At 37.7% G+C, this 24640-nt stretch overlaps 1 protein-coding gene across 2 annotated transcripts in view; it reads left to right on the top strand.

The window, feature by feature from the left end:
• Window positions 1–1413: 1413 nt before the first annotated feature.
• ndst3 (N-deacetylase/N-sulfotransferase (heparan glucosaminyl) 3) overlaps window positions 1414–24640 on the top strand; it is a 60456-nt gene continuing 37229 nt past the window's right edge. Inside the window, exons 1-5 of one of the 2 annotated variants that reach the window (XM_082164675.1) lie at window positions 1414–1806; window positions 3425–3603; window positions 3689–4943; window positions 21844–21931; window positions 23102–23256. In XM_082164675.1, coding sequence (XP_082020801.1) covers window positions 3960–4943; window positions 21844–21931; window positions 23102–23256 — 1227 coding nt within the window. In that variant the 5' untranslated portion in view covers window positions 1414–1806; window positions 3425–3603; window positions 3689–3959. The remainder of the gene's footprint in view (window positions 1807–3424; window positions 3604–3688; window positions 4944–21843; window positions 21932–23101; window positions 23257–24640) is intronic. The other variant, XM_082164674.1, reaches the window with a different exon arrangement.

The raw sequence follows: 24640 nt of genomic DNA, 5'->3' as shown, positions 1-24640 counted from the left end.
TGTTAATCAAATCACACTCAGTGTTTTAAATGGTTGAGTGCATGCACTCATGTTTGAACATGTCTCTAAAGAGCTCTTATGTTGTTTATGAGTATACAACCGTTTTCACTTCGTTATATTGTCCATTGTAAAATGACCTAATCATCAATCAAATCTGAACCCCCCTTCATCCTGTTTATAATCACATCAATCTTTTTCATGCCAGTTGTAGAATTCTGCAGAACAGTTTGGTCTACTCTGCCTTTAGCATTTCTGCAGTAGTCAGCACTGTCCTGTTTCATTTTGAGTTAAACCCTCAAACCGTTTTGATTTACGAAAAGCAGAACAGAAAATCCCACTCATGGAGACCAGACTGAGCATTGGAATTAAATGCTAGAGAAGTATGATGTTATGGTTTAAGTATCTACAACTGGGGATTTTCTTTTTCTTTTTTCTTCTACTACTTCTTCACCACACTGGAATGAATCCACCAAGGGTCAAATATGCTATTTTCTACACATTTTCTTTTACATTTTCTTTATGTTAAAAACCAGCAGCTGCAACAAGCATTACACAATGCCATTTTTGTGTTTTTTTATTATTTATTTTTCATTCAATTAAATTAATGTTAATAAATCAACATCTTTGAGACATTAAAATATGTTGCTGCATTGAAAATATTATGTAGGTTGTACAATAGAAATATGATGGCTTGAAATTAATCAAAATTGGCCTCTTCTGAAAATGCAGTCAATAATAAAATGACAAATCGCAATGTTACAAACACAAAATATTATCAGCAGTAGCCTATAACTGATTACAAAAATAGTTTTTGAATGAAAAATCCAAACAGATGTGATTGTTCATGCAGGGAATTCTGAGAATGCCCATTTCCCCATATTATAAGGCAATACATTTTATTGTCAAAACCCTAATTTTAGCCATATTTTATTTCATTTTTAACAATATTTAGAGTGCTATTTACAATATTTTTCAGTAAATTACATGTATTGTCTTTTAAAGTAGGCTACAATATATTTTACAGTATATGGTAAGGTAACTTATAATAGGTTAGCAGGTTTTTACTGTATAAAATTACTCTTTTTACAAACACTGAGTACGCATATTTGTATAAAGTATGACTACATGTAGGCTAATGGAGTATTATTTTGCATAGCTGCTTGCATATTTATTTAAATATAGGCCTACTACTATATTGTTATAACTATTATTAAGCGAAGAAAATAATTAGTAATTATACCGTGATAAAAAAAAGAGTAGCCTATAGCATAATAGCACTTGTCACACTTTCCATGTATTCGTAGGATATATAGCTACTTGCCATACCATTACGTAACATACCATAATATAAATTGCCAATCACTCTGAGCATCTCTCTCTCTCTCTCTCTCTCTCTCTCTCTCTCTCTGTGTGTGTGTGTTGGTGAGCTAAAGCGCAGAGAGCGGCAGCGACTCTATTCAGTCACTGCTGACAGTGGAGGGGAGTCCTGTGTCTCAGCGCTCCTCTCGGGATATTCTCTTCAGTTCGTCTTTTGAGCGCTTTTCTTTTCTCCAGTCCTGTCTCTCCTCCTGTCTCCAGACCTGTCTTCCCCCCCGCGCTCCTTTAATCCGTGTCGCAGTGAGAGAAAGGGGAAGAGGGCGCGGAGAGAATAGCGAGCCGGTCCCCGCATCATTCCAGATGGCTGCCTCTGAATCAGTGGATGAGATTGGGCGCTCGGGTTCAGAGCTGTAAGGAGCTGGTGTTCCGGAGAGAGGCGGCTCTGCTGTGACAGCTTCCCGCTCAGCTGCACCTCAGGTTCGGCTCAAGGTAAGAAAGCTCGTCGTCGGAGATGACGAAAGTGCGTCTAGTTTTGAGTTACGTTTAGTATTGTAACTTTGTGCTGTTTGGGGTGCTGAACGTCTTTGTGTGTGTGAGATTTAGAGATATGCTGTGCTGGAATGTCACATTACCGATATCGGACCGGAGATGCTGTGCGTTTAATTTCGCTCGCGTATTTAACGGCTTTAATAGTCTTTTATTTTAATACAATTTCTCTTGAGCAAAATCAGTTCCTAAGCGCGATTGACAACAGCCTCCGGTTTAGTTTGAAAAACAACCGTTAATACGCACAAACAATTGCACATGTGCATGTTTGTCTCCATTGTATAGCCATATCGTCTTGGGCTAATTTAAAAGTATTTGAAAACATTTTCTAAAATAATGTTCTAGCTTACAGAACATCGTGAACATTATAACTGTCTTAGTGTTCTTTTTAGAATCATTGCATGTGTTGAGGCTGCATTTACTTGTAAATTTAGGCTACTTTATGTTTGTTTGTTTGTTTCTGAATATTCGACTTTCATTTTCTCTTTTTGTTTTAGACTTTTCCTCAGGTTATTTTTGACATATTTTTTTAATCTTAAACAGAAACTGTAGTTTATTTAGGATTTTAACCAACATGTAGCCTATTAATGTAGTCTTGTCAAACATAACAGGACTGAGCAAAGACATGAATTAGGTATTCATATTTATATTATTAGAATTAATGCAATTAATGTAGCCAAAATATCTCATCTCTGGCGATGCTTCCCTTTTTAAAGAATGCGCCGCCTCGCGGGGAAACACGCACACGTGCGCGCACACGTCGGTTTCACTAGCCTATATAAGTGAGGACATCTCTTAGGCGCAGTTTTTTTATAAGAAGGTAACGATATTTACTGAAGCATACCCTCATCATACAAACCTGTTGACGTTAGATTTAAAACAAAAAAATATTTCATTTGACCAATTTATGACCCTTTAAAATTGTAAGTAGCCTAAATGTACACACAACTACTGAAAGTATTAGCAAGTATTAGCCAAATCTGCACAAGTTGCACTTTGCAGCCCGCAGACTACACTAAACTTGTTGATCATTACGTTTTCAGTAAACATGATAGAATAGTAAAATATTAAAATAGACAGAGACTAAAAAATAAGCACATGTTTTCATATAGAATGTCTTGTAAATGCAATTGCTACTCCCTAAGTAAACCTGTGCTCTTATGATGCAGAACTAGGGAACACTCTTTTGGTAATCTAAGTTTTTCTCGCCTTATAAAATTCATCCCCCGACTTTTTTGAATTCTCCTGTGATGTTCCAGCGCAACGTTGTAATCTGTTATTTCAATCTTGTGTAATTCATGTTCCTTTAATTACGTACTCCGATATTACACCAATCATGACATGCACATAGTCTCACACACACATAAACAGAGAGTGAACAAGTGCACTTGTTGGATGTACTGCATTTGCAGTTTATGAGAAAATATCTTGCCGCCATCCCTTTTTCTACTGTAGCAACATTTTGAAGACAAAATGTGGTCATGTAGATTACCTTATGTACATGCAGTATATGAGCGACACAGTCGATTCCTATTGGACAAGTGATGAATTTCTCCCTTAGAGCCACCCTTAGGCTCCTACTGGCTCAGCCTCCAACTTCCTATTTATATACAGCCAATCACACACTCCTCCCGGGAAGTGTTGGCCACAGCTGGTGAAGTGTTGATTGAAAACAACCTGGAGGCTGACGGCTGAATTGCCCCTCAAGAGCATCCATACACACCCCTGATGAACACTTCTGTGAGAAGAACACACACCTCAGAGATGCTTAAAGTTGTACTAAAACATGAATTTGCTTGTCATTTGTCATCTGTATTATCTCCAGGTTTGTTGGGGGTCAGGAAAAATCTCAGGACATGGAGGGCTGCTAGTTGGGTGAAGTATTCATTTCCGTAACAGCTGGTGTCTTGGCTGAACATTGTGCCACATTATCAACCAAAAGTGGCCTGTCTTGGAAGAGGATTTGCCAGTTTTGTGAGATGGTCACATGACTGCAGCATGATCACCAAAAAAGCCAATTTGCAGCTTTAGCCCGCATCAGTGATCAATCAGAGACTCCCACCCACGCACACTCCCACACATGTGCGCCGTTTGCCATGAATCTGGCCACCAAGCTGCGGAGGAATCTGAGGAGGCTGGTCATCCTCCTCGCCACCTTCTGTATGGTCAGCGTTTTAGTCTCCGCCTACTACCTTTACACAGGCTCCACCCAAGAACTGGATCTCGCGGACCGTGCCATAGGTCCAGACTGTGCTGACCTCAGGGCCCTCCCTTTCCGACAGTCAGAGCCTCGGACGCCAAAACCAATCGATCCGTCACGTAAGGATCCGGTGGTGCTGGTATTTGTGGAAAGTCAGTATTCTCAACTGGGACAGGACATCATCGCCATTCTAGAATCCAACCAATTCCTTTACCATGCCGAAATTGCACCAGGGAAGGGTGATATCCCACCTTTAACACACAAAGGCCGTGGACGCTATGCACTGGTAATCTATGAGAACCTTCTCAAGTATGTCGGAATGGATGCATGGAACCGCGACCTGCTGGATAAATACTGTGCCGAATATAGCGTTGGCGTCATCGCATTTCACCGTGCAAGTGAAAACTCCCAGCCTGCACAGCAGCTGAGGGGTTTCCCTCTGACATTGCGAACAAATGTTGCACTTCGGGACTGTTGCGTAAACCCACGCTCACCTCTGCTCTACGTAACACGAGCAGAAGTGGATCGAGGGCATTTACCAGGAGAAGACTGGACTGTGTTCCAGTTCAATCACTCCACATATGAACCAGTCCTATTGGCTAAAGCTCGGCCCAGTGAGAGTGGGGCGGCCCAGATGATCCCAGGTCCCCAGGGTCTCCATGCTACCGTCGTGCAGGACTTGGGTCTGTACGATGGGGTGCAGCGTGTGCTATTTGGACATGGGCTAAGCTACTGGTTACACAGACTCATACTGGTGGATGCCATCGCTTATCTCACAGGCAGAAAGCTGTCACGATCTCTGGAACGCTACATCCTGGTTGACATAGATGACATTTTTGTGGGGAAGAAAGGGACGAGAATGAATGTCAATGACGTTAAGGTAAGAGTATGTGTGTGCTAATTTGAGTAAATTTAAAATATAAAAAAATAAATGTAAAAAAATAAGATATATTTATAAATTGATTATTTGGGCATTTAAATGGTGCCATGATAGGATGCATCACCAGAGACATTCTACATTTTACAAACACATCTACCACAAGATTATTTCCAACCTGTTCCAATTATTCACAAACGACAGAACGAAGACTCAAATCTGAGCTCTAATTAGCTGTGTGGGATTTTTAAATGCAGCATTTGGTGAAAATGGTGAGGAAAAAACATTTAGTAAATCAGACAAGAACACCTGTGACTAAATATAAACAAAATAGACTAAATATCAATAAGTCTATTTGGTTGATTTTTAGTCGCAGGTGTTCACGTCTGATATACTAAATGTGAATGTTTTTGTGAGGACAAGAAGGGGATGTTGTGTGTGTGTGTCACTGAATTGGAGTGGGTGTTTGAGTTGGCCTCAGTCAGTATAAAGAGGCTATTTAGAGGGACAAGAGCAGTAAAATGGTGTTCATTCTCTCTTTCACATACTCATTCATAATCTCGTTCCCACGTTTGGCCCCTCTCTGAGATTGAAGAGCCGCTCACTCTCCATTGTGAGATGACTTCATGACTTCCAGAGCTTTCAGTTTCAAGTGCATGCACATGAGTGTATATGAATTAATGCGGACATTATGCAACGATTAGAGATGGATACAATAGGAGAGAGTCAAATGTTTAAAGGAACAGTTCACCTATGAACATTTTGTCATTATTATTTGTTTGTTTGTTTGTTTTTTATAAAAAATGAGTTTTGTGTAACTCAATGTTGAGTTTTTTGAAGGATCATTACACAGCTCTTGCCAAATTTCATAATAAATTGTCAAAGCACAGAAAACACCATAGAAGTAGTCCATACAATTTGTGTGCTATATTATAAGACTTCTGAAGCTATCTGCTTTTGTGAAAAACAGTCTAAAATGAAATTAAATGAATGAAAATTTACTCACCCCCATGTATACTCATTTCTTCCTTCTGTAGAAAATGAAAGGAGATAATTTAATGAATATCCGGTTGGGTGAATTCAGTACAGTTGCGGTACCATCTGACTCACTTTAACGCTTAACAAAGCACTTAAAGAGTGTCAACAAAAAAAGTAACTGCAGCTTGCTGATTGTTTTCCAAAAGGTTTTAGTGAAAAACAGCCAGTAACATTACAGTAAAATTGTGGCGGTCACGATTGATCTGCTGTGCGCCATGCAGCACAAATCTCCTGTCCAGTAGGTAGGCCTAGTGGAAAAGCAACATCATTCTTCTACTTATGCTGTTTTAATGGTGATTGTCAAATCAATGGCTGTGTCTGAAATCGCCCCCTATACTCTTAAATAGGGCACAATTTATGGCGACAGCCATTTGTAGTGGTGTCCGAAACCATAGTGGACATTATCAAATGCACTCATTCAGTCCCACAATGCGCCGCAATAACGAGTGTACACCCGATGTACGCTCAACGGCTAGAGAATACCTATGATGCACTGTGAAAGTCGTGCGTCGAATGAATTCCCGCGTCTCACCAGAAGATGGCGCCCGCAGCTGAATCATCCATCCGTTTTCCAAACCGCTGGTCCAATGTGGCTATAGCGTAATATCATACAGGTATAAATACCTTTTTAACTGATTATTAAATTGTTTAATTAAGGCGTATACAGTTTCCATGACTGAGTTCAAGATAAATATTTTCATGACAAATGGACTGGAGCTGTCAGTTTGCTACGTTTCAAATGATGATGAGCACATACTATGCAAAAGTGGCTGCCCTTTCGGCGCATTCAGTGTCCGAATTTACTCCCTTGTTTTCATTCGCTCCTTCAAGTGAACTATATTAGTGGAGCAATGTAGGGAATAGTGAATGAGGGTACAGGGGGCAATTTTGAACACAGCAAATGCAAAAAGGTTCATTTCCGCCACCTACTGGCCAAAATGTAAATTGCCGTATGGCACCCTGGAGAGCAATGGAGGCCTCCATGATTATATTGTTAAATTGTTTAAAATGTTCCGTTGTGCTTTATTAAGTGCGAAATTACTACTTTTAAGGTGATAATACACAGGGCAACTTTTTGAGCAATGTTGCTGGGCAATCTTCCTTGGGCACTTTCCCATTGAGAATGGGCAACACATTTCTATCTATCTACTTTAGATCGGTTGTGGGCCCAGTGTCTCCTGGTTGCCCATTGACGGCAACAGTTGCCCAGCAACATTGCTCAAAAAGTTGCCCAGTGTATCATCATTTTTTTTTTTACTTGATTGCCACCGATGAGTACGAAGTGTTGTTCAATGGAAAGAGTTGTTTGAAATTTCTTCTAAATTCTACTTTCACGGAAAACAGCATCAAGGTTTAGATTAGAACAAAAGGTTTATTGTTTAGTTTATTCCCGTCTGCACACTTTGGTACTTATGGTAATTAGGCTACTGTTTAGGTATATGCATATTTTTGTGGAGTTTCCATAAATATTTATTAAGAGGGATTATAAATGAGGTACCTAACATTTACACGTCTTTGTCAGAAATCTAAAACTGACTGGCTTCAATTATTTCAAAATATTGAACCTGTTGGATATGGGAAGTGATGACACATTCTTTATGGTTGCTCCATGGGTAATTTCCTTGTTAGCTGTCACTTGGTTTCAAACAGACTCTATAAACAGTATGGTACCATTACCTAGCGTGGGTACACATTTAATTTCCGAATCTAATGTTCTCTGAGAAAGGTTAGTGGCTAAGCACGTGACACCTCCCCAGATGTTGCTAGCTAAGAATGTCCACTGTCAAATTCTTCCCGATTGGTCTGAGCTAATTTAGACCTGGCAAATGAGCCAGTGGTAAGATGGAGATTCTGGAGGGGGTGCTCAGGGAGAGAATTAGAGCTAGTCGCTCTGGAGCACGGCTGGAAATGTCAGCGGAAAATTCCCGGAGGATTCTGGAGAAAAACAAGGCATGCAGTGATGGGGGAGAGAAGTGGGAAGGCTTTGATCCACCAGCCATTGTTTTTAGCCACTGTTACTACTGGTTATAGAGAAGAATCTGTCTGTTTATGGCAGTATCAGAATCCAGAACAGGTGCATGTGTTTGTGCGTGTGTGAGGAAAGGCCGATACTAAGCCAGTGGAATGAAATGGCAGATAACAGCTAATCAATTGAAAACCCATGGTGCTCAACTGGTGGGCAGCGACCCAAAAATGGGACACAAGTCTGTTCTGATACGGTCAGAAGTGAAAAAAACAATGCCAAATGGCTCAAATAAAATGCAACTAATCATATAATCACACATTGTTAGGCTCTCTCTCTCTCTCTATATATATATATATTATATATATATATATATATATATATATATATATATATATATTTGCTGTGTATTGGTAGAAACTGCTTAGTAGAAAGTAGCCTGGGATGTTCTGATTCTCGAAAAGCAGGTAAAAAAATTTTTTTAAATACATCCCAGTCTTTGTTAAATATGTTCACTTAAATTTAATATAAGCATGGTTTTTGGAAATCATTTGATCATTATACTAAAGCAAAAACAGTTGAGAGCCACTGGTTTGTAAAATATCACAAATTATTGTTCTCCATTAGATTACTTAAACAATCATACAACAGTTACTTTTTGACTCTTGTCATAAATAGGCTCATGTCGTGTATTTGTTGAGAGTGTAAAGATGAGAGATAGAAAACAAGAGCGAGAGTGAGAAAGAAAGGAACCCTGTGTGCTCTAGATGTAGGTATTGTAGATTAGAATGTCACTCTTAGTGACTGGTTGCCATATCTCCCATCAGCCCATGGGACAGGCTGAAAAAACAGGGGACACCAGTGATAAATGACTCGATGCACACTTGCACACACTCACAAACACAAATGGGATTTACCATCACTTTACCTGTGTGTGTGTGTGGATTCCCCAAGCAGAGATTCTGCTGAAATTGCAGTTAAAGTGACCTTGTGTTGGTGGTTGTGGTTGTGTAACAGGGCATTTAAGCACAGATGTGTATGTGGAACTTTGTGTGGTGTGTGTAAGGCAATTGTGTAAATGACAGCATGTATTGAACTGAACTCACCAAGCTTAAACTCAGGGCTCGCAAAAAAATGTAATCGCTCTTCAGATTTTGGTAGCCCGAAATGAATTTTACTAGCCCAAATAAAAAGAATTTTTTTAATGTAGAAAATTGGTTAGGAGTCAAAACATCAATCAAAATCTTTTTCATCCTGACCTGTTTTTTTGGGCCGAGTAGAACTGAAATACTGCCGTAAATCCATGTTCCTCTTAACATTGTCACACACGCACACACAATGTTCGCAATGTTCTCCACTGCGCACGCAATCTCTGTCACTTAGCAACAATAAATTAAGTGAGAACGGCACTGCTTTACAAGGGGTGGAAGCACCAGTTGTCTTCCCCAAACGTCAGTTGGATGCAGGAGGGATGGAGAAATAATGACTCTTCGAAGCTTTGACACCAGTGTTGCCAGATTGGGAGTGTCCAAGTATCGTACCAGAAGCCCAAAATTATCGTATTTGGAAGAAAATTATCGTGCACGAGTCAAACATACAGAATATAGCTATTTATCTAGACCAACAACTTTTTGACATGACCTGCAAATTATTTTATTGCTAAACTATCGACCTCCGATTGGAAACGACCGAACTAAGCGGCAGGTTTGTGTGACTTTTTGTTGTTGTTGCAAAACATACAGAGATTACATATTTATGATATGCAATTTTGTTTACAATACAAAAGGAACGTTAACTTGTGCTCGTGAGAGAGAGAGAGTCATTCTCCTCGATGATTGGCTGAGAAGACGTTGGATGAGATGGAAGACATGCGTAACACCACTTTCACATTCTCCTTACGATCATGACGGTAGACGTTGAATCCAAAGCTAGACCAATTTGTACAAACTCTGATTACAGCGACACAACACAAAACTGACATTTTTCATTATAGATCGTACATCGAACAGAGGTATACAAATACGATAATTATTGTACGTCTGGCAACGCCGTTTGACACTTTTCTCTGATTGTTCCGGTACAAAATTCTAAGCATCAGGAGTTTTGAAAACAGATTTTACAATACAGAAGTTTTTGTTTCAAAACAGCTTTACAGTGATAGTGTGTTAGCACATGGATTCAAACATTCTGACACGCAAAGTAAAGCATTTATGCAAGTGGAGCTTTAATTTTTATTTATCATGTGTTTCTCTTAAAACAGGCACTGAGATTCATGAGAAATTGCGCTACGGATAAATCAGCATGATCAAAAACTTGCACAGTCATATTTTTCCTTAAAATAACTAGTCAATAATGTGAATAAAGGGAGGAATTTGATTACACTATTTCAGATAGCCCGTCGGGCAGGCCGGTTATGCATTTTGGTAGCCCGACTGGAAAACACAATAGCCCTGGGACATCGGTACTGCAGTATTTATGAAGTATTTATGAATTTCATTATGTACACTTGGGTAATATATTGCAGTAATATTTGCCTTTTGTCATAGCATTTTTAATATATTAATATTTTTATATATATTTATTAAATAAACTAATCATATTCACTACCATTCAAAAGTTTGGGGTCAGTAAGATTTTTAATGGTTTTGAAAGAAGTCCCTTATGCTCACAAAGGCTGCATTTATTTAATCAAATTAGAGTAAAAACAGTAATATTTTGTAATACATTTACTTTATATTTAAACAGTTATTTTAAACTAATTGTATTTTTAAGGTATATTTGAAATGTAATTTATTCCTGTGATGGCAAAGTTATATTTTCATTAGCCATTACAGCAGTTTTCAGTGTCACACAATGCTTCATAAATCATTCTAATATACTTAATATAAGATATGCAATATATTTTGATTTCATGGTGACTTTAAAAAAAAATCTTACACCTTGTTTATAGTTTTATTCTTTTTACAGTTTACTTCACTGTGGTTTAGGTCACTGTGTAGCATTTTTAATGGATTAAAAAGTTATAGGAAAATGTGTATAAATAAATATCGCATTTTATATGCTTATGGTTGTAGAAAACCATGGAATGGATACATTTTTTTTTACCTGGATTTTGATTGCATTTGACATCTTGAATGAATTCTTTTGAATCTTATTGGATACAAAAGCTGTATGGTCGAAATGATGGTTTCTCTGAAACAAATCACTATTTTGCCATTTCAAAGCAAATGCATTAATATTGAGATGTAGCTGTTAGCTATATCTTGTGGCCCTAGAACACTTACAGCAGATTGTGTATGTGTGTGTGTGGTGTGTGAGTGTGCATGGTGAGTATGATTCTTGGCTTTGAAGCAGCATATAGATGAGGATTAAAGACAAAGCTGACACTTCTTCAGCTTCACACTGACTTCAACATGTACTGTTAAACAGAATCACAGTGAACAATCACAATATCAAAGCTATACCTGCACACATTCAGCCAGAGACAGAAAGCAGAATCAAAGTGACTCCTGAAGCCTCCCTCTCTCTCACACACACACACACATACACACACACACACACACAAACACACACACACACAAACACACACACACACACAGATATGGGTTAGAAAACAGGGGAAATGAGAAAGAAGAACAGTACTTAGGCAATCATTTCCGTTCCAGATACATTTTAAGAGAGATAAAGTGATTTAAAGAGACCTGATAAACATAAATACATGATGGTGTCAAGAAGGTCAACAAGCAGAAAGATGGACAAAATAGAACAAAGATATTGAAAGAATTCAGACTTTGACATTATTATTATTTTTACAAGATCTCCTGAGGCCCACGGGACTTGTGTAGAAATGTATTTACAGAATAATTTCTTGTGAATTCTCATTTTTCTTCGTTTTGGTGTGAATACCAGAGCAGTTTAAAGTGACATTTGAATACTGAATATTTCTATAAACTGTTGACAACCATATACAGGAAAGTAGCAGAAAATATGTCTGAACTTATTGCACAGTTATCTCAAATTCGGCCCTCAAGTCCTCATTGTATCAACCAGTTCCTTGTTAACATGACTTTTCTTCCCTGAGGACTGATAAACTACCCTGTGAGCCTTTACTCCCTAAAGTTGTCAGATTAGAGCTTGCCAGATTGAGCAAGTGCTTTCCAGTTTTGTGTGCAATACGCATCAGACTGTGGGTGGTTCATGCTGTTTGCGAATAAAATAGCTTAAATGTGGAACTAACTGTCTTTTTGGTTATAAATATGCTAAATATTTAATTGCATTTGTTCAGTGATTCACTGTAAAATTTGGATACATTTTGATACCTTCACATTTGATATTATCAGTATGTAACAATTAGAACATTGTACAGCAGTGTACTACTGTAGCTGACTAGCCAATGGCAAGGTTGAAGGTGAAGGAAGCAAGAATACAAGCAAGAATTTTGAGTACACACATCACACATCAGCCTTGCAGTCTGCGCTCCCAACATGTGGCACAGTTGAACTTGCTTGTTGTCCTTTCCAATACCATCTCTTTCCTCTCTAATCTAAGAAAATGTAAAAAAAAAAAAAAAAAAAAAAACACTGCCACACCAACTTGGACAGCCACTTGCTCCTTTGCATTTCTGGCAAGTCCCAAGTTCATTGGCAATTTCTTATTTATTTTGGTAGGTAAACAGACTCTGCTTATCGGTAAAAGCCCCAGGTCAGAGATTGTGTAATTTGTGGACCTTGTCAGTGCTTGATTGTGTGTGCTCTGCTATGCTAGCAAGATGACAGATTTAAAGAATGCTCTATAATGTGATTGTGAACAGTGCAATAATTTTGGTAGTTTAAAAGTCACGTGAACCTGACACTTTTAGAGCAGATTGAAATAGAAGCATCAGTCTGATGTTAAATCTGAGATTCAGGAGGTCAAATACAGAGCAACCAGAGAAAAACTCACACACCATACCTATTTTCAGAAAGTATTGATCCAATGATATTTCTGCTCTGAGTAAGATGGAGCTGGTGTGTGTGTGTGTGTGTGTTTCCGTTAAAAGGGTACGTAGGTTGCTAAGCAGCTGTCTTCATTTTCAGCCGCACACTCACATCAACAACACACTCACATGTGTGTCCTCTCGCACTTGACACGTTATGAGCTTTATTGGGGAAGCTACATGCCAAGCTACGCATCATTTAAAGCTACCCTTAAGAAAGAGTTAATAAAAATAGTTAATAAATAATTAAATGTATCTAACTACATTAAAGATATGGTAACATTATATTTTAAATGATATAATTAGCCTACTGGATATGATTCAGTACTAAGGATAAAACAAAAACAAAGGATATCCGTTAGGGCATCAACCTTAGTATATTAATATGCATAAAATTACACTAACTAAACTAATAAAACAAAAAAACAGCATAATTTAAATAAATGAGTTTAAATCATAGTGATGAACAGCAGTACCATAACTAAATTAATTATTTTATTTTGCTATAGAAAATATGTAAATTATAATTGAATCAGTCAATGTAATTTTTTAACACTTAATTAAATTAAAGTCTGAAAGCAACTGACTTACTAAAATGAATCATATTGGGGGGGTACAGTACTTTTTTTTTTTTTTTTACTTTTACTATTTCCAAGACTAAAAATCATTCTCAAATATTCGATGAAACATTATCTATGTTAGCCAGCTGTCAATCAGCAGAATTTGTAAGAACAATGTGAATTCATGGCAAAAAGAAATGTTAAAGTTTGCAAGGCATGAGAACGTCTAGGTTACTAATGTAACCCCTATTCCCTGAAGGAGGGAATGGAGACGTTACGTCAGAACTGAATAAGCGCTACTTTTAGGGATCAGGTGGTGAACCTGCAAGCGCTTCCCCTAGAGGAGGCAGACCCAGCCCTTGCTTTGCTCTGTCCTGTTCCTGCTTTGCGCCTATACATTGACCAAACACAGAGCTTCAGAACCTCAGAACAGCTCTATGTCGGTTATGGAGGCCAGCAGATGAGAAAGGCTGTCTCCAAGCAGAGGTTTGCCCACTGGATAGTAGACGCCATAGTGTTTGCATATCAGGCCCAAGACCAGCCGTGCCCCCTTGGGGCGAGGGCTCACTCCACTCGGAGTCTTGCCTCCTCCTGGGCGTTGTCACACGTCGCCTCGCTAGCAGACATTTGTAGAGCTGCGGACTGGGCGACACCTAACAAGTTTGAGAGGTTTTGTGTACTGGCCACAAGTAGCGAGTAGCCTCCTTGTACAGGATATGTGCGGGGCGGAGTTCCCATTGCAAATCTCGCACGCCAATGTCCATTGGCTTATTTAGTTTACACTCGAAGGTGATTAGGCCCTCAGGCGAGATCCCAATTCATCAGTAATGGGAACATATGTATATGAGCACAGCTCTGGCCCAATAGAGTAGTAGGTTATTGTTTCGTTAAATAAAGTTGTGCTATTTTGATAAGATGCCCGTGTAAATATACATGGATAGAGAAAGAGAGACGGAAAAAAGAAGGGGAAACAGTAAGCCGTGTTGCTGAGAAAGAAGTGTTGCTGTGACAACAATATGTTTGGTATTTGTGTGGGATTATTTCTTTTTGCCAACCTTACTTTTCTTTTCACCTTTATTTTTGTCTTCTTATCCCTCTTATCCCCCTTCCCCCCTGCTGTTTGTATATAAATAAAAATGTACAAGCTCTAGCATTCGCCCCTGTTTTTTACCTGCTTAAAAAAAACATGGCTTATCTAATCGAGCCCTTCCTCTCTGCGTCTGTATCATAGTTCATGCCCATTCTAATCCAGATCTTACCCAAAAAAAGAGCTTGGAAGTGCTTTGTGCATTTTGGGCGGATGTGTTAAAGTCTTGTTTCGATGCCCCGAGTCAGCAAGTGTACACGAAAACAAACACGAAATGCATAGCTGTCATTTCCTGCTTCTCAGTTCAGATGCAGTGTTTTTGGTTGCAGCCATAGATCTCAGATTCCTGAAGAAAAGTTTGTTTGCAAAGTTTGAAGTTTGTTTGAAAATGTGCACACCTACATCTCTGAACACGACATAATAGTAACAGCATCAGAAAAATCATGTCCATTCAAACTGAGTATAGGCATGTGCCTCCTCAAATTTCTGAGCCAAGTGGATTTTGAATGCAACTTCCAAGGGAAAATAATATTTGTATCTTTTGATAATAAAGTTGCATGATTACTGTAGGTTCAAAAAGTATAAAATGCTGTGGCAGAATTTTTTTTTAGGGTGACAGGATCACCTGTCACCCTAATAATGATTGAATTTCACATATCAGAATTGCGGTTTTCCATAAGAACATGCATGTAATCACTTGCTGTTTAGTTTATTGTAGTATATAAAAAATAAAAGTATCCACTAGATTGGGATATGAATCCGGGTCTCCTTGCACACTAAACAAAGCTAATTTTGTCAATGGTGCTCCTTGAAACAAAGTGCATGCCATCCCTAAATTTGTGTTTTTGCTGAGATTAGTAAATGTAAACTAAAAATTAATAATAAATAAATTACTGTTCAAACTGCTTATAAAAGAAATCAGCACGTGATATTTTATGGCAATGTGTTTTTATACCTCAGGTACCAGATAGTGAATACATTATTTTTTTTTTTTAATCACAGCTTACAAGAATATTCAGCTTTCTGAGCCTCCATACGCCCCCTTGAGGAAAACCACTTCTGGTCCCAGGAACCAGTGCAATGTCACACACAACTCTACATGATTTAGATGGTTTCTTCTTCCCGTTGTATTCTCCAAAAATAAAAAATGCACACACGTAAAAAACTAAATGACAGACTTAACTGTTTGTTTGTTTTTCTTCAGTAATCTGAAGGGTTCACCGAGGTAGATTAATGGCTTGTATATGCACATGCTCTTTTTTCTTATGGCCTCAGGAATAAGCAATGATTTCATGTCCAATAAATATTACATGTGGAGCCTTTCCCGGTTCCCCTGGTGCACGCACACACATGTACACATATGCACACAGTCTGCCTTTAAAAAGCAGATTTGATCCACAGCCGACTGTGTTGAGCTTTTTGGCTTTAGAAAGTCATTAAACACAGACCTAACATGAACTGAGGTAAACCAGATAGATAGGTAGATAAGATAGATAGATAGATAGATAGATAGATAGATAGATAGATAGATAGATAGATAGATAGATAGATAGATAGATAGATAGATAGATAGATAGATAGATAGATAGTTTGTAATTTTTGTATTTAAGAAACATGTTGCTAACAAAACTCTAGAAATGGCTGTCTTTTTCTTTCTTTGTCCCTCTCTCTCTCTCTCTGTCATTCTCTGGGGGCATGTTCGTCTTCTTGCCTGCCCAGATGTCTTCAGCTATTTGTCAGCATTTCAACAGGTCCCCTCCTCCTCCCCTCCACCACTCTCACTCTTTTCTCCCTCTTTCCCTCTCTCTCTATCTCTCCCCAGTGAGGAATCGATCAGTGCTTTCAGGTCATTAACATGCATCTCTGTCACTCTATCTTCTCCCTGATCGGCCCTCAATGTCAGCAGAGAGTCGCTAGAAGAGAGGAGTGAAACAGAATAACATTCAGATTCATATGAAAGTGTGAAGGATAAGAAGAGATAATGTAAGAACCCAGAAGAAGACAGTGAGTTTGAAGGGAGAAAGAAATCAAGAATGAGTGATAAACATACACTCGTCTTGTCATGGATGTGTGTTTTTATCCCTCGCCAGAGGGTCGTCTGCATATGTGTATGTAATGAAAGGAAGCACAGCTGTGGTTGCAATCCTTAAATATCATTTGCTCTCTCTGCAGTCTAATAAAAAACAGTCAATCTGATTAACTCTGCTTATCAGTCCATTTCTCCCCCTCACTGTTCTTTTATGAGGATCTAAACACCATGAATTTAGTGATACAGTACTGTTGGATAGTTTTTGGGGAAACGTTTGGAATTATTCTCTGTCTCTGTTAACCCTCTGTTGCACAGTCACCCTCTGTTGATGAGTAACAATCACATTTTCTTTACTTTGTAAACACATGATGCATAAGAGAATAATAATAGGTTCAATAATGACTTATAATTAACGTTTGAAAATGTTTAACGTTCTAAATTAAATGTGTTATGAGGCGTTGTTTAAAGATCTTTGTTGCCTCGATGCAACATTGTGTTACAGTATAATGGATATTAATCTAATGAAGAACGCCATGATTGTTAATCAGATGTTTTTAAATATCTACCTTTATAGTAGTTACTTAACATTTAATAAAATAAAGGCCATTTTCATTTGGTTTCTGTCATGTAGCAGATCGTTTTTTATATTCATCATTGGCAAAGTCTTTGATTAATTTCTTCCCATTGTCACATAGTGTTGCCTCCAGGAGAAGGAGCCGCTAAATATTACATTTCAAAAATGTTTTATAATAAACTCTCTAACTTTATATAAATGGGTTCTATTTTATGCAAAAAAAAAAAAAAAAACTTTTATTTAAACATTGCCTGCAGTTAAAGGCAATTCTGCAAAAAGTCTTATGAAACTGTCCATACTGCACACCTGTACTGAGCAAGTGAATTATGCATCTCTCCATTACGTCTTAAGGGCACTGATTAAATTTCTTTGGAGAAAAAGTCAGTAGAATGCACTTTCCTTGAGAAACCCTATCTTTCTACGCTCTGATTACTTTGTCTGATTACTAGCTCGCTGGATCAGAGCATATATGTGGTTACTTATTAGGCTGAAGCTGATAAATGAATTCAAATGAGTGATTCTACTTCAGTTCATCTAAGGCATTTTTGGTCAACCAAAGACAATAGGTTGATGAGCTTAATTGTGTGCGATGCGATCTCTATTTGAAGTTGGCAAAGACAGTTTGTAAGAGTGGCAATGAATCTTATGTGTACGTGTGTGTTTTCTGGAAGCTTCTAGTGCCACAAGTATCCAGGCACAGCATCTGGATTAGTGCAGGCCACAGAAGTGATGCCAATCCTAATCTTGGCAGAAATACCCATTCATAGTGGCTGATGTTGGCACCATAAGTTCTCAACCCTTGTGTGCTTTGTGAATGCTAGAAAACTGCCAAGAAAAATGATGTAGAAATATATTTTAGAAAAAGTAAATATATATTTTAGAAAATAGTTATATTTTATAAAGCTTATCCAGTGTTGTGGAATAACAACAAATAAATAGGCTATGTTTACATAAATATTAAATTACAAATATGAACTGTTTGTTTTAATTCCTGTCTTTGGGGGTTGGTCTTGTGCTTCTGAAAGTTTGGTCATAACATTTGTGGTTACATTTTTAAAAATTAAAAGCTAATATTTTAATAAATACGCTGCCTCAATAAATGATAATGTTAGCATATTTTAAATGAAATGAAATGTTTTCATTTATTCAGCAATACTCTTGATAGGCTTCAGTGTGGCAAATACAACTCTCACATTTCAAATAAAGGTTTATTGTCTAGATTTGTTCCATGACAATTACGATAATTTCACATTTATATATTAGACAGTTCAGGCAATGTCAGTAGTATGACTCATGATTGGGGTGGATGAAATTATATTGTATTGTTATAATATAATATAAATTAATTATATTAAATTTCATAAGATGTTCAAACTACATATTTCACACCTTGTGCAAAACTGTTGTGATAAATGTGAACATTTTGCAGTGTGTCAGGTAGGACAGATTCCCAGATTGACCCAGACACAACCTTCTTACCAACCAATCATAGGCCAAACTTCATCAACACCCTAACCATAACCAACTACCTCTGGAGTGAGAGTCAGATGACTGTTTGATAAAATGCTCAACTTACCTTCAAACCTCAAAACAAGAGCCAACAAGAATATCCTACTGGGTTAAAGCACATAGAGGGTTTGGTCACAATAAATTACAATAAAACACAGATTCTTAAAAATAAACTGTTTTAGACTTTTACGACAGCGTACAATGAATCGCCAAGTTGACATGAAGCATCAGAACTATGATGCCATTATGAAGCTGCTTCTTTGGCTTATTAATGCATTAATGATTCATATGCACTCTTTTGAAGTGTGCTCAGTAAACGTAAGGAATCGATTTAAGACAGAGCTGTTTAAAACCTAACCTTTAAATAATTAATTTCGCTCTGTTTGTTGCATTTTAATCAAGAGGACCTGACAGTGGTGGATAGTGCAGACTATAGAAATGAGCTGAGGAAGTTTCAGTACAACTTTTCCGACATGTTTGTGGCATGTCTTGATATTTTAGATTTGTGTTTTGGAAGACTTGTGCGATTTATGCGTGTACCTGATTGTGCGCGCATGTCACGGCATGCTGAAAGAACGGGAAACTTTGTGTCTGTAAAAATATCCTAGAATAGCTCTGTCTCTCTCTCTTTTCCTTCTGTCATCCATTTCAGGTTCACTCTCTCCTCTTATCCTGTCATTCCCCTCCCATCTCTACTGCACTCTGGTTTGGCGTTGTTATCTTATGATGTCAGATTCCCAAAATCCCAGATTCCCACATCAATATTAAATGTGTTGTCTCTCATTCTTTTATTTGCACTCTTCTCTCTCGCTCCTGCAACTGTATTTGTCCCATCTACCTTTCACTGTTGTCCACTGAATACCTTTTATGTATTCTTTATATAAAGAGGAGAGAAGGGTAAGATGAGGTAAAGTTTGTTTGTCTCCTATACAAGGAAAACTTAGAGAGAGGAAAAGTATAGAGCTACTTTTTCCAGGCAACTGTATAATTGGATCAAATAAGACCTATGTCTATGACAAGTCTATGACAGAAAGCCACAAACCAATGTTTTTTAATGTGATTCACTGGCTGTTGTGTTGTGGTGCATTCAGATCCTCCTGGGAAGTTCATAGTTACGAGTTGGAAAGTCATGTTTAAGACGTCAGGTACGTTCAAGTCACTTTCGTTGGAGCAAGATGGTGGTGTACTTCTTAATTAACTACACAAAGATACAGAAAGGTTCCTCTACTTCTAAAAGGAAGAACAAAGAATGTGCATCAGATGTGTTTTGCTTTTTTTATGTTTTTAATTAATTTATGAAGCCCCTGCTAAATACCTAAGTATTCCGCCACATTTCTTACTGACACGCCTCCAACTCGTAAAGATCCGGGCTTAAAGAAAATCTTATTTACGACATTGTTGTGGCGTTCATAGTGTTAAACTTGTAAATATGCGATCTTTCCGACTTGACTTAAACGCACCATCGCTCATGGTAAGATAAGTTTAGGATGAACAGATAATTTTCAAATAAAATAAAATTCCACATACATTATTTCTTAAATCTTTTATTTCTTAGCTGTAATCTGTTTATTAATTACAATATAATACATTTCCTATGTGCTTTCTTTTATTTACATTGTTATACCTTAAAATAAATCACTCAGAGTTTGACACTGAGCATTTTTGTTACTTAAAGGATTAGTTCACAGAAAATTTGGACTAAACTGCTCGATTTATATGGATTAGTTTTACGATCTCTTTATGAACCTTCTGAAGCGTCAAATTGGTAGTTGCATCAATGGAGGGACAGAAATCTCTGATTCATTTCAAATATCTTCATTTGTGTTTCGAAGATGAATGAAAGTCTTACGGTTTGGCACGACATGAGGGTGAGTGATGACTCAGTGGTGAAGTTTTTCATTTTTGGGTGAACATATACTCATAATTTTTGATGAAAACATAATCAACCACATAAAATACCACTGCAAATACCAAAAGTCAAAAATCTTTTAAATTCCAAACATTCTAAAAAAAAAATTCAATAAAAACATAACTGAACTAAAATCTTTGCCAGAATAAAAAAAACCTCTCCTTTATGTTGTTCTAATAATTACAAATGCCATTAACAGAGCCATTATTGCAATAAATTGGTTTAAATAAATATATATTGCTGGAAACAATCAAAAGTCATTAAATGTAAAGATTTGAAATTACTTTGCCCAGTGTAAATTTTGACAAAATAACCAAAAACATGTCCAGTTACCTGGATACAAGAGGTGGGCTAATGTACTCACAGGTTCATCTTTCCCTCTCTCCTTTACCTTTTTTCCTGCACGCTGAGCCATAAGCCATCAAACATGAGGCCGTATCTCCCGTAAGACACATAACACACTCCACTCATTATTCAGAAAGGCATCTCATCAAAAGCCTCAGTTTTAGTAATATCACATTACGACATGAACATTGAATTAGATGACAGTTGCTTGTGAGGCCAGATCATTTTAAATTAATGAGCGCTCGATCAAAATGCCACTTTATTAGGTTAAAATGCAAAACGCACATAGACTGGTGCACCCTCACGTGGGTGAGCTGATTCGATTACAAAGATGCGAGTACCTGAGCAGATTTTTTTGCAGTTGTTTAGTTGAATGTAAATAGAATTAATTACCAAAATGTCATCAGGGATAACTGCCACACTCTCACTGGAGGATAAAATCAAATATATTACACCTGTCTCCTGGGTCCCGTCTGTGTGTGTCTGCCTGTGTGCCGGAGTGTGTGTCAGCATATCTTCCCGAGCTCTGTGAGTAATGACTTGATGACACCGTCTAAGTCAGCCAACACGCCCCTTCCTGCCTTCTGCGATATTACCATATATCCTACAAAACAGTGACACACACGCTCACACTCGCTGTCAGTTGTCAGACAGATATTGATTGTATTTGCATGGTGTCTTAGGCTAGAAATATATGAGACTGTTTTATTGGAACTGCTGCAATGAGGCACCTGCCAAACCCAAATGCCATTACTCATCCTTGAAAGATCGATCACATCCTTAGACGCATATACACAGACCACGCGCATATATACTACTTCATAATGTTAATGCAAAATAGTTCAATATTGTGATGTGTATTATTGTTGATTGACATATGGACAAATCTAATGTTTGACATTTTTCTTTTTTAGGCTCTTTTGGAAACACAGAACACGTTGAGGTCTTATGTCTCCAACTTCACCTTTAACCTGGGATTTTCTGGGAAATTCTTCCATACAGGTAACTGTGTAGCATATGTGCGTCGGTGTTAAAACATAAATGGGAAAAATTCATATAACATGCATGATTAGTTCTGTAATATTCTGATTGGCATGGTAACAGAACTGCCATAGCAACATTGAAGTTTCTCTAGTTCATTATGTTGGAGATTATGTTCTATTTGTGAGCTGTGTATGTGTGTGTTTGTGTGGATAACTAAATAATCAAATGTTTTATTGTTGTTGCTGAATACCCTTGCAAATTGTAGCTTATCCTGGCCAAGACCCACCTACTTTTTTGTAAATACTGTATATCTATATGTCTCTTTTTTTAGGTTTAGTTTTCAGTTTTAATTTATTTCGTTTATTTTAGTACTTCAACTGAAAATGAGAAATGTTGCCTTGGCAACTAGCTGAAATAAAATACAGTAAATGTTTATTTTATTTCAAGTAATAAAAAAAGTTTGTATGCGTTTAAGTTTTGGTGTGTGTGTGTGTGTGTGTGTGTGTGTGTGTGTGTGTGTGTGTGTGTGTGTGTGTGTGTGTGTGTGTGTGTGTGTGTGTGTGTGTGTGTGTGTGTGTGTGTGTGTGTGTGTGTTCTTGTGTATATATGGTTTATGAGGACACAAATGTGTATAATGCCATAGGTATTACTTCCTGTGTTCTTATAAAACAAATGGCTTAAAATAACATACCAAACGGTGTTTCTTTTCAATTCAATGGAGAGTCCACGTAAACTTCATATACAAGTGTGTGTGTGTTAGTGAAGAGTCTGCTTGAGATGAATGTATGCATGATGTGTGAAGAAAACTAACAAAAAAAACCCAGAAGAAAAATCAAGTCAAAAAGGCATCATTTCCAATCAAATCTAATTTTGTCAGATTATGTAAAACATTTCATTGCATTTAGAACACATGCTGGCTATGAAATTCACTTTAGCAAAACAAAAGAGTCATCCAATTTATTCTAAAATTATATTTCCATCACCATCTTTTTCACCTCAGAATGCTATTAAACAAAACAAATATTCTGTGGTAGAAATGACGATCATTCTTCCATGATGCCATTAGAAACTGTCAATATAGAAACTGAGAGTTTTAGGAATTTAGGATTTTTTATTAAGGAATGTTTATTTTCTAAAAGTCCACTGCCCCAAAAGAAATACCCAATATGCTAATGTTTGTTTGTGTAGGTACGCAGGAGGAAGATGATGGAGATGATCTGTTGTTGAAATATGTTGATGAGTTCTGGTGGTTTCCTCATATGTGGAGTCATATGCAGCCTCATCTCTTCCATAATGAATCCTCTCTGATGGAACAGATGATCCTGAACAAAGACTTTGCTTTGGTGAGATAAACTACACTTTTTACATGCCCTTACACAATCACTGAACAAAACCATCATCCAGGTATTATCATATCCAGTGAAAAATACTCATTCACCTAAGGAACCATTAGCCCGACAGCGAGTCATGTGTCATTTACTGAGAGAAAATGAACACTAATTATGCATGTTTTACAGGTGCTTTGAGACTTCAGTTGTTGCTCAAATAGAGAAGTGCCTCTTATGATTTTGACAGAATCATTGAAACCTACACATGAACGGGGAAGAGTGTGAGCGTGTGTGAGCGTGTGTGTGCTCTCACTTAGTTATCTCTCAGCAACACTCCTGCATTTATTTGCCCCCCTTTTTCTGTGAAGCAGCACTCTCATGCCACACTCAAAGACACTTTTCCAGCAGAATGTAATACTCTGACACATATATTTACCCTTCATGTATTACAGAGTGACACGCATACTGTAAATGGATGCGAGCAACCAAAGTGCAAATCCGGCTCATTCCATCTCCTGATCCCTTCTACTCTTCTGCTCCTTATCTTTCCCTGTATGCCTTTCCCTGTCTATAAAACGGGCCAGATATATGATATATATATATATATATATGCCCTATAAGACATGACAGAAACATTCAGATTTCTAAGTGAATTTCAAAGAAAAATAATCTAGCTGTAAGCTGGCACACTAAGGGGTGATCATTGGCATTCCTCATTATCACACAGCCTGTTTTATGTAGTTATGAGCTGTTTGGAAGCCAAACACTGCAGCTGAACCGTTAGAGAGGATATCTTCATGATCCAGTGAACAAATAAACTGTCGTGCAAGTAAACTATCCATCCATTGTGCTGTGCTGTGCAGTGCCACTCATGCACGTTTGATACAATTTGGTCAGTTATTTTGTTTCATTTTGCTCTCAGAAGTACGCTTTGTATGTTACTGCAAGAAATGTTTTAAAACATGTATACACTATATGGATAAAAGTATTGGGAAAATCCTCTTAATTATTTAATTCAGGTCTTCAGTCAGACCCATTGCCACAGGTGTCACAGCTGTACAGTCTGCATTTGTAAACATTTGTGAAAAAATGGGTCATTCTGAAGAGCTCAGAGAATTCAAGCGTGGTACTGTGATAGGATGCCACCTTTGCAGTTCGTGAAATTCCATGGTCAACTGTAAGTGGTATTATTGGAAAGTGGAAGCATTTAGGACCTCGGGGGTCCCCGGGTGCTGAGGCGCATGGTGTGTAATAGTCGCCAACACTGACAACGCTGATTCCATAGCTGAAGAGTTCCAAACTTCCACTGGTATTAATATCAGCACAAAAACTGTGCAGCAGGAGCTTCATGGAATGGGTTTCCATAGCCGAGCAGCTGCATGCAAGCCTCACATCACTA

The sequence above is a fragment of the Leuciscus leuciscus genome (assembly GCF_965113295.1).
Source record: "Leuciscus leuciscus genome assembly, chromosome: 3".
NCBI lineage: Eukaryota > Metazoa > Chordata > Actinopteri > Cypriniformes > Leuciscidae > Leuciscus > Leuciscus leuciscus.
Note: the sequence above shows the minus strand (reverse complement) of the source record. Positions and strands in the feature narration are given on the sequence as shown.